This window comes from Lathyrus oleraceus, chromosome 5 (genome assembly GCF_024323335.1).
Source record: "Lathyrus oleraceus cultivar Zhongwan6 chromosome 5, CAAS_Psat_ZW6_1.0, whole genome shotgun sequence".
Taxonomy (NCBI): Eukaryota; Viridiplantae; Streptophyta; class Magnoliopsida; order Fabales; family Fabaceae; genus Lathyrus; species Lathyrus oleraceus.
The window spans coordinates 535,259,476-535,271,476 of NC_066583.1; the positions used below are offsets into that span (position 1 = coordinate 535,259,476).

The following is a 12,001-nucleotide window of genomic DNA, read 5'->3' on the forward strand; positions in this document are numbered from 1 at the left end:
TCGATCATAACAGTCCTCGACACGAGGAGCCTTGAGTATCTCATTCTAATGAAAATTCTAACTAAAATCTACGTGAGTGTAAAGATCCGTTACCAACGGATCAACCTCGTCAGCCTCATCAGCATCACCCACGGTAATCCAAACAAAGTTTTCCACAAATCATTCGTAAATTGATAAACTTTGTTACCTATCAAAAACTTGAAGCAAGAACCTTGTTCATCATGTAGATCAGAGTATAATACAAGAATAAGATCCTCATTGTAATCCTAAGTAAGTTGAAGGAAATAGTAAATTTTTTGATGCTCAATGAGCTTAACAACACCAGGTATATCCAAACAACCAACAGTAACATGCTTCCACGCAAATTGTTTCACTACAAGATGGTTTTTATGCTTTAACTCAAAATCCTTGACATACTTCTTGGAAACCAAAGTGAATGGATTTTCAGCAGCAGTATTAGAGGTAGTAACCTTACTTTTACCATTAGCATCACTCTTGGACTTAAAAATATTTTAAACCATAAATAAAATTGAACCAAAGGTATGCACACCAGGTGTTTGATGAAAGGTTTGGGCTAAGATTTTGGTTTTTTATGTAAGCTTTTCCTTTTGCATGTTGTTTATGGTCCATATAATTGTGTTCTTGACGTATTAGATAGTTCATGTATGTTCACTTCCAAAAATGTCCAATTGATGTATGTCAATTTATATGCTTATAGTGACTTTAGACTATCTTCATTTCCCGTGAAATAAAGTGATTGGTGTGTCGGTTTGTTATCTATTTCTCTCATGAATTATGGTTAAATATGTTACATCGTTAGCAATATTATTGATTGTGTGTTATTGTTATGTTTTCATCCCTGTTTTTGGTTCGTGCGGGGGTACTTTTTTATCTTCTTGCTTGAGAAAATGCGTGGGCAACATTTCGGAAGCATCAAAGGAATATATCACATAATCGTTTCGCTTTTGTAGCATGTCAAGTATTTTGTGTTCACTTTGTATCCTTCATTATTTATACTTGTTTTTTGTTTATTTTAAAGCACTTGATGTAGCAATTATATTCTATTCTTGCCTTCTTTGCTTTTATTTATGTTTAGGCATTCTTATTCAATATGAAAATCATTCTCTGTGAGTGCTATCGTATTGTTTCTCTTATCTTTGCATTTCGCCTCTGTGTGTTTCATATTTGTTTATGTGTGATTTAAAATTTGCTTCATTTCTTTTTTATGTTGTCAAATGAGGAGAAGAAGCAAGATGAACTTTGGGAATGCATATATTCAGAGGGAGAAGTTATTCATTACTTACGCGTCGTCTCAAGTTTTGCCGTCATAAAAAAGGGGGAGTATGTGAATGCATCTTCCGTTAAGTTCCATTATGAGTGGTTTGTATGATGTTAAAACTAGTATTCTTTAGCATTTATGTACATTGGACGATGTTCTGCTATTCTCTATGTGCACTTCAGCATTAGGAAACATACAAGTCTTTGGAAACATCTTTGAAAAGGTTTCATGCATTAAACATGCATGAAAAATCAAGTTTCATAAGAATATTATAGGACATGTCGACACATTCCAAGACAAGTCGACCTATAGTGAAAGTTTTCAGACTATAGGTCGACACATTCGTGTCATAGGTCGGCATATATACTATAATATTAAATCATGTAGCTTTTGTTTCATGTGTTGACTCCAAAGGTCGGCACATATGAGGCACATGACATTGATAGGTCGACAAATGACCTTCAACAGGTCAACCTATGCCTCTTACACGTTGACACATGACTTCAACAGGTCGAGCTATATGATGATTTTTTTTGCATATTTTCATATTTTCTCAAAGTTCATCGCATTCCTTTCTCTCTCATTCACCCATGAATATATAAACTTCATACATGCATCATTCTCTAGTAATGTTTCTAGAGTGAGTAAAACCTACATGAATCCAGGATTTAAAAGCATCTCATCATCTTCAATTCAATCTATGCATACACACAATCAAACTACATATAATTATATTTTTATTAGGTGTCATCTAGATTAGGATTGATAACATCCAATTAGGTTTGTTGTACCGAGAATATTTAAATAAAAAAATTGAGGTGGGGTTTTCCTTCAAGATCTTTAGGGTTTGAAGGTTTTGGACAAGATTGTGCAATTCGGATCCGATCGAGAGAAAGTCTTGGGACTAGGTGTTTCGTGCAATGGAGTAGCGTGAAACGGTGGATCATGTTGACAAATCGTGGGTTCAACAAGTGTGTGCTTGGGGGTAATTCTACCGGGTGAAAGCTTTGAGACAAGGAGGTCGTGCAAGGAAGTAGCAACAAAATGTGAATTAAAGAGACATTGTTGGTGTCTTGATAAATCTTTGATCAAGGTTTTTGGAGGTGATAGAGTCAAGAACAAATTTAGGGTTTGTGGGATTTGATCTCTCATTTCTTGTATAGATACATTTGCAATGTAAGATTTATTATAATAATATCTCAATTTCAATTCGAATTGAGGACAGACGTATCCATAGCGAGGTCGATTGAGGAACTGCCTAAACATATCCTTGTTTACTCTCTCTCTCTATCTATCTATCTATCTCTTTTATTTTTAGATTCGCAAATTGTCAATTGCTTTGATCACCAGATCAATATAGTTTAGATTATAATTTTCATTACATTTTGAATCTTGTGTTTGTTGTATTGATCACTAACCATTTGGTTGTGATTCAATTTCTTAGAACAACAAACACCATATAAAATTCCAAACTTTGTTTTTTGTACATCAAGTGTTCGACAAATTGTTTGACTTAGTTTTTTGTGTGTGGATATCATTGGAGATGGACTTTTACTATTGTAGAGTATTCAATTATTTGTATTTAATTATTGTTGATTGACTTATGAATTATTATCATAACATTGATACCTTTACGCATATTCGGGCTATTCAATAGTAGGTTTGGTTAGACGATTTTTAATTTGGGAAATATTTGAAACTTACTTCCGTGCCATAAATTTTTCTAAGTCAAATTTTTGAAATTTTTTTTAACTTGAGATCTATTCACCCCCTCTAAATCTAGACTTATTGTCTAACAAAAACTTTGTCATGAAATGTAGTATTTGTAGTAGTAAATCAACAACATAAGTAGAGTATGTGCCTCTTGTTGAAGCAACGAGTCAAACTATATGCCTTCGACGGATGCTTGAAGACATGGGAGAAAAACAAGATGAGCCTACTACTATCTAGTGCATCACAACAAAACAAAATACATAGCAATCAAGTATCACTTTATCAGAGAAGTTAAAGCAACTAAAGAGATAAAATTCGACTACTGCATAACAGAAGATCAAATTACAAACATATTCACGAAGGCGTTGCCGAGATCAAAATTTGAAGAGCTACGAGCTACGTTTGGAGTCACAAAAATTTGCATCAAGAAGGAGTGTTGAAATTGCTACAAATTTCTAGTATATTCTTAAATATAATGTGTATGAAAATGACAAAAGAGTCTAGAACTATAATATATATGAAAATGGCATAATAACTTAAAACTAAAAGTATATGGAAATGATAGAATAACCTAGAACTATCATGATACTAATCTATCATGAAACATTCGGAAAGAACTAAAATAATGTAGAAACATTCATCACCATTGAGATTGAGAGGTTAGTGACTTCAGCATATACATAGGCAATTGATATTTTGTAAATCATCACCCAAAAAATCAATGTTATAGTTCTTTCTAAATAATTTTCTAAGACTATCTTCAACTATCAACTATTCAACAATTGAACTTTCCCCTTCTTTATGGATACATCCAAAAACCGGTATTATTTTTTTCATAGATAAAAAGAACTGGTAAAATATCTTAACTTGAGCAGGAAGCAGAAATTTAAAAAAAAATGGTATGGTCGTCCTGGAATATAAATTATGTGTTAACCCAACAACAAATGATAGTAATAGAAATGGCATTATTACAAGAATAACCAAACAGAAAGAGAATATAAAATTAAGAATCATTTAACAATCTGGCATTTGTCTGTGCATGCATATATACATATCCCAAATTGCCCTTAACTAGTTTCATTAAACATGGAAAACACATAGCGTCTATAAAAAATCCCAACATGAATAAGGGTAGTATTGTCTTCTAGGTATAATTATAAAACTGTGTTCTAAGCAGTATGATTCTAGCATGATGAGCTCACTCCTACAATCCCATTTTAAACAATTACTAAGAAATAAGAATGATACTTAAGTGGTTTTTTTTTTTTGGGTTTCATAGAAAAAATTAGAAAGACTTTTAGTGCAAAAGTTTCTCATGAAAGTAATATATTTAAAGAGGCATGTAGTAAACTTAAATTATTTTTGTGAGGTCTACGAAATTTCAAAATAATGAAAGTTCTTTGAATTTGAATTAATAATAGTGTTACGTTGAAAACAATTTGCTTCAATAATTTCTTACGACACACACTTATTTTACGTGGAAAGTTCATATATTGTTTAACCTCCACACACAACTTTGAGGTGTATGAAATGGATAACTTTGGTCAATTTAATCTCAAATGGGAACTATTTTTCAATTTGCAAGTGGGGAAGAACCGAGTTGAATAAAAGGACGTGTAACTCTCTCTAATATCTCTCATATCCAATATTAAATCTAGTTATAGTTTTAGCAAAGTGTTATCAAATTTTCACTACCAAAAAAGAATGGAGAATCTTGGTTGGTTTCCTACAAATGGCAAAAAGGCAATGGAAGAAGAGCTTATTAGAGGACGTGACATGGCAAATCAATTACTAGAAGTACTTACTTTTGAAGATAAGTCTAATATTATTAAACAAATCAAAGGGTCAAACTCAAGATCATCAAAAGTGTTACCTAAAGATGTTGCTCAAGATCTTGTTCGAGAGGTACTTAAATCATTGACAAATACACTTTTGTTATTGAACAAGAGAGAAGACTCTAGTGATGTTCCTATAACAGTTAGAGAATTTTCTTTCTCAACCAATTGCCACAAGATGGAGGAGGATCTGGATGAAGCTTGCGAACAACTAAAAACTCTCAACACAGAAAGTCCAAAAGGAACGAAAAAGAGAAAGTAAGAAGTATTATCTATGTCTTAATACCAATTTTTCCTATAAGAATTAATATCTATGTCTAACTATTTTTCTATTGATGACATTTGAAGTTTTGTCAGTTTAGCATATTTTCTCTTTCTCTTTAAGTGTAATTTTCTTTTTGTTTTTAAAACCCTAGGTGTAAATAAATTAGTGTCTTTACTTCCTAAATCCTTCGACTTTGTCATTTCCTTCTACTTCCACTCTCTCAAGGATGAACTCTTCCTTGTTTATTTGCATATCCCTCTCTCTTTTTTTTTACTATAAATTGATTGTGCAAAACCTTTGAGTTTATTTTCCTTCTTCTTTAAGTAATTTGTCCTTCTATATTCATGCTTGTTTAGGGTTTAGAGTTTTTGTAGTCCATGTTTCTCTTCTTTTATATTGTTCTTTCTTTCTTATTAAAAAAAGTATGTTGTGCTTTTTTATTCATGTTTAATCGCTAAACTCTCTAAAAAGATTTGTCTCATCTTTAAAGTTGACTTTGAGAAAACTTACGATTTAGTTAGCTAGAGCTTTCTGGATTATATGTTTGTCAGTCTGACTTAATGATAAGAGATTAAGATTCAAAGAGGTGTGAAGCAAAGAGATCCCCTAACTCCTTCCCTATTCTTACTAGTAGCAGAAGGCCTCAATTGTTTGATCAAGAGAGCCTATGATCTTAGTCTTTTCTCTGACTTTCAAGTTGGCCCTTCTTTGAAAGTTTCGCATCTTCAATATGTCGATGATACACTAATTTTAGCTGATCCTTCGATCAAGAATTTGTGGTCAATTAAAGCTATTTTGATAGACCTCGAGCTTGCTTCGGGTCTTAGGGTTAACTTTCACAAGAGCAACTTGATTGTGATTAATGTTGATCCTTCTTTCTTAGAGTTAACGGAGGGTTTTCTTCATTGTAAGATTGAGTCTCTTCCTTTTAGGTACCTAATATTGTCTGTAGGAGCTAGTCCTCGGTCCTTTGCTACCTTGGAACACCTAGTTAATCTGATCTCGAAGAGACTTCATTCTTGGAGCCATATGATTGTTAGCTTATGGGGTTTGGTAATCCTTCTCAACTCGATCCTTAATGTTATTCTTGTTTTCTTCCTTTCTTTCATAAATACATATGAATGTGTGTAAAAGTTTGGTGATGATTCAGAGAAGATTCCTTTGGGATTGGGTGAAGGGGAATGATATGATCTCTTGGGTGAGGCGGTCTGATGTTTGTAAGTATAAAAAGATTAGGGTCTTAGGGGTTAGAGATCTTTGGTTGGTTAACCTTACCCTTTTAGACAAATGAAGAGGGAGAATTATTTCGGGTGGCTCCGGTATGTTATTCGATATTCTTTCTGTCAGGTATGGTACCCCCGTTGTCTCCTCCTTGCAAGGGGAAGGTCCTCTAGTCTTCGTTCCTGTTCAACCTGATGGAATGAGGTTTCCCTTCTTGGTTAAAAAAAGGATGATCCCCCTAATTGGTTTGATTTAGATTTTGTTAAGAATGTGGAAACAGGTTTTCAGACTTCTTTTTAGGAATATTCTTTGCTAGGTAGAACTCCTCTTAAAGCCAGATTGTCGATTCTCTTTTCTATTTCTCAAGTGCAAAAAGGGGTTGTTAGTAAGGTAAGGAGGTGGGAAGATGGGATATTCTTGTGTAATCTTAGGTGGAAAAGATCTTTCTTCATCCTGGAAGAACCTCTGGTCTCGTATTTTTTTCTTTGCCCATCGAGAAGTTCAATTTAGCGAGGAGAGTGATAAGTGAATTTGGAGTCATTATAGAGATGAGATTTTCTCTGTGGGGTCAGCTTATCAAGTCCTTCATGATCTTTGTCAGGGCTCTAACCCTCCGTTAGTTAAGGAGTTCCCATATCTTTCCGTCATTTAGGATAGTTTGTCTCACGCTAAAGTTGTGGTCTTTTCCTGGCAAGTTCTTTTCGATAGGCTTCCCTTTAGATAAAGCTTATTCAAGAGGAGGGTTATCGTGGATCTCGAGGCCATCTCTTGCATCCTTTTTGGGGATTGGATTTAATCCGACCCCCACATGTTTGTTACATGATCTTTGTTCTATAATGACTCGTATGAATTTTTGGGGTGGTTAGATGTTCAAGTGGCTCTTCCTAGGAACTTTAACACTCTATTTGAATTTTTCATATCTTTAGGGGTCAAGAATAAGTCTAGGAGAGTTTTTACCATGATTTGGCACACGTTCATTTATTCTATTTGGTTAGTGCGTAATGAGAAACACTTTTATGTTAAGATAACAAATGTGAAATAGTTGGAAGAGAAGAGTAATTTGGTTTGGAGTTGGTTTTACGGTCGGTTATCTGTGAACTCCTTCTCTTTCTCTGACTGCTTTCAAATTTCTACCCAATATCTTAACCAATAGCAGTTCTAGAGGAATGGCCTACTTCAATATCATATATGGTTTTAGTGTAGCCATGTTATTTTTGGTCTGTTAATGGTGGGTCTGATGGCTTGGCTTATAGCTAGTGTGTTGTTAGGTATAGGTTTGTAGTGCAACTATTGTTTTAGGGCTTCGTTTTTGTTTGGTGATGTTGGATTTTTCCTAATGTAACTAGTTTTGGCTGCTTCCGTTATGTTTTTCTTTGATTGACTTTTGTTTTTTTGGTATTGCCTGTGTCAATTTGACTTTTGTGCTATTTTGAGGCCATGTTATATATAACTTCCTATAAGTTGAAAGTAAAGAAAAAAATTATATAACTTTTGCTATTTATAGGTTGATATACATACCACACAATATGATGACACGGTGAAATTTTTAGGTTATAATATATAGCAAAATGGTAATACTAATTTGTGTTTTATTTAAAAATTTATAATTTATTTTTTTTATTTTTTTAACACAAACTTTTAATTTATGATTTCTTAAGTCACAAGTTAGCATTACCTAAATTATATAATTTTATTATTTATAGGTTCATGTTATTTATTTATGAATGATATGATGCTATTTATAGTAAACAAAATTAAATAACACCCTAATAAAATTAATCACATGTAGTTTAAAAGATTTATCTTATGCATAAAAAAGTTTAATATGTTTATAAACTATATATCATTAGTTTTTATTAATATAATTTAAGTATGCATAATTTTTCAAAAACAATCTAAACTTTTCTAATTTTTATACTGATATTCAAACTCTAGTTTGGATAATTCATGTGTGATTGAATACTCAAACCATTAATATATACTTTCATGTGTGATTGAATACTCAAACCATTAATATATACTTATAATTTTTGTTTTGGTATAAAAGAAGACTCGTCTTCAAGATAATTAGCACATGCTATATTTTTGAATTGATTTTAAATTCAAAATTTCTAATATAATTGTAAAAAATTTATATTATCTCTCAAAATGCTCTTGAATCATACTTATAATATTTAGTTCATCCTCTGATTAAATCTCAAAACCCTTTCCCATTAAAATATTGTATACTATGTCCAAATCTCTCCCTTAATAAAAAAATAAGTATAGAGAAATTAATATTTTTTAAAGAATATTTTTTTATAACCTATTTTTTTTAAATATTATTAAACATGATTATATTTGAGCAATATGTAGATCTATTATAATTTTAATATGTAGTACAGTTTAGCATCCACACATATAAGGGGTCATCGTTACATATTAAGAAAATAATTGATTAAAAACAGCGATAATTAACGGATAGTTTTGTCTTGATATAATTAAGGTTATCTGTACCGACTTGGGAAAAAACCACCTCAATATTGATTGATGATGGTCATACATGGAGAAAATATGGACAAAAAACAATAGCAAATTCCAAATTCGTCAGGTATTCGTTAATTTCATAATTTCAATTTACATCCACACATTAGAACAAAGATTAATAAAAAAAACTATGACATTCAATTTAAAAGTCATTATAATAGAAATTAAGTTTAAAACTTTATATAAATTAAAATGAATTGATCATACTTACATATGCATGCAGGAGTTACTATAGGTGTACACACAGCGATCAACATTGTGAAGCAATGAAACATGTTCAAAGAATTCAAGAGAATCCTCCATTGTATAAGACTACGTGTTATGGCTATCACACTTGCAAAAACTATTTTCAATCAAATATAATTTTTGAACCCGTTTCGTCATCAGACTCTTCTATAATACTTAGTTTTGATAATAACATTCCAAGTAAACAAGAAGATATGTTATGGTCATCGCCACCATTGCCACCACTATCACCGGTTCGCGTCTCTTCGGAAGGGAATCATGTGGAAGTAATGCATGTTGATCATTTTTCTCAAAATCAATTTTTTCTTTCGGAGAATCTCCAATTATGGGAATCTGATGTTTATTTAAACCTTTTGAGGGACGTTAATGTGTTACCACCATTGAGTGAAAACTTAGGTATTCTTAAATAGTATATTCGTATTCGTCAATGGAATTCTTACATACAGGAGAAGAGGGTTTGTCAAGATAGATGAATGATGTTGTTCACGGACTACCATAGTATAAGGGATAACTATGAGTTTTCTACATGGTTGAAATTATTAGAGAGAAAAAGTTAGTTAATTAGTTCATATTAGAAATAAAATTAGTAAGTTAGTTGATAGTAAAGATAAAGTTTGTAAGTTGTCCTATGATATTTGACTGTTGTAACTTATAATTCTTCATGTAGTAATATATATCAATCTCATTATTCAATGCATACTTTTTTCACATTTTATCTTTTCTATCGAGAATTGTAGGTATTTGAGACATAATTCCCTTGTTTTTTCTTAATGCCTAACTAAAGTATTTGTTATTGACTTATCTCCACTTAACATTTAAATAATATTAGTGTCGCATCTCGAAAAAATACGATCATTCGCGAAACGTTCACACGCTCGTGAAAAAATGATTTGAATAGAGTCGACACCGAACTTTATTTATTTCAATGAAGGAAAGGGAAAATATCGATAAAACCCTTAAGACAGAAGAAAACGGTTGTCGCAACCAAATTCAGGTTCGGGAGACGATTACGCAAGGGGAAGATATTAGTATTACTCACGTCCATAGTGTCTTCCATGTCTCTCAACATCATGACTTGTCTCATGTGATTCAATCGGATGATATACAGATAAGAGATAACCTAATTTATGAAACATCACCCTTCCGAAATGAAGATTGAGAGGTAAAGCATTTAAGAAGAAAGGAGATTCCTTTCGTTAAGCTCGCGTGGGGAGGACCATTGAAGTTAGCATGACTTGAAAGCTGGAGAGTCACATGAAAGACTCTTATCCATATTTGTTCATCTCAGATAAAAAATTTAGGATGAAAAATCAATAATTGGGGGAGTCCCAAAATTATTCAAATTTTTATTCTTTTGATAATTTAATTTTGTGTGTGTTGATGTTTCTTTTCTCAATTTTAGTGTTATTATTTTTTATTATTATTTGAAAAATATTGGAATTAAGTGGGTGTTTAGAAAATTTAGAAGAAAAAAATAAATAATAAGTGAGGTAAGGGAAATTGGGAAGGATGGTGTAATCATAATAAAAATATAAAAATAATCTGAATATTTATTTAAGAAAAAAAATTACATGGGAAATTAGGGAATAAAAAGGGAGAAAAGAGAAAAGGTTAGAAAACACGTATCTTTTGAGAAAAACGAAAATGGAGGCCAAAAACCCTAGCAGACAAGTTGTTCAATGAAGAGATTCCTCCATTATTGAGAACTCGAGATGAAATTCTATGCATCATCGAGGTACGAGGGAGAGATTATTTTGTAATTTGTATGTTAGCATTAGGATAATGGGGGTTCCCTTAACCCGATTAGGTTGATGTTATATGATGAAAACATCTATGAATTCTTGGTAATGGTTGTGATTGTGCTAGCTGGAATTTTGACGCTAAGAAGGATTTAAGATGTCAAAGAAACGTTAAAGGAAATATTTGGAGAAGATAAGTCAAGTTCGACTAAGAAAATCTTGATGAGATTTCGACTAGATTTGGCGAAGAGGTCTTCATTTCTACAGGGTGATATCATTCTAGGACTTAGAATATTTTTGACCTAGTATGACAATGACTTCGACAAAATAATTTGAGATAAGGTTGATTAACTGTTTTTTAGCCTTATTTGTTTCTTGAATGACGCGTGGAAGCTTGTGAATGGTGAAACACATGCAGGACAGAACGTGTCATTCTCTGGAGAGAGGACCGTTCGTTACCGTTTTTGTCGATTTAGTATAAATAGGGGTCCTCCTATCGGGATTCAAGGGTGTTCAATTGTATACAAAACTCATACTACTCAAAGTATCTAAGTGTATTGAGAAAAGAGTTATTGAGTGAAATGTACGTATGAATCACCATATTTTAATTCAATGCCAAATCATCTACGTTAATTTTATTTTTATACCTTTTAAGTTTCAATCGAAGTTGTTCTTCATTTCTTTATATTTGCAGTCGAAGTTGTTCTTTATTTTTTTATAAATTATTCATGCATTACTTTAAATTCACGAACTAGTGTAGAAATACTCATTATCAAAAAAAAACTTAAGAAAACTATGTACATATGTTCTAGGATCAATCTAGTCGATCCTACAAGTAATCAAAGTATCAATTTTGAAGGACTAGCGGTTGTTTACCAAAATCCACGGTAAACAAATTGGCACACCTGGTGGGATATTTGTGATTAGGCGTTTTAAATTTTTTTGCATTAGTTTTTCATACACAAAAAACGAATGTTCAAACTTTGTTGCATGAGATTGAGAAGTGGTAGGATAGCCAGAAATAAAGAAGCTTTGCCAAAAAGGAAAAATGTTAGGAGAATTGTTAACCCACCAAATAATAATGGTGAGCAACCCTCTCGAACAACAGGGGAGAGCATGGCTAGTGGAAAATCAAGGAGCGACTTTGGAAGAAGACACAACGATTAATCAGGCCCAG

At 32.3% G+C, this 12,001-nt stretch overlaps 1 protein-coding gene across 1 annotated transcript; it reads left to right on the top strand.

The window, feature by feature from the left end:
- Positions 1 to 4,644: 4,644 nt before the first annotated feature.
- LOC127081893 (probable WRKY transcription factor 62) lies at positions 4,645 to 9,495 on the top strand. Its single transcript, XM_051022120.1, has 3 exons — positions 4,645 to 5,085; positions 8,799 to 8,903; positions 9,063 to 9,495. The coding sequence occupies exons 1-3, from the start codon at positions 4,697 to 4,699 to the stop codon at positions 9,493 to 9,495; spliced, it is 927 nt and encodes a 308-aa protein (XP_050878077.1). The 5' UTR covers positions 4,645 to 4,696.
- Positions 9,496 to 12,001: the final 2,506 nt, after the last annotated feature.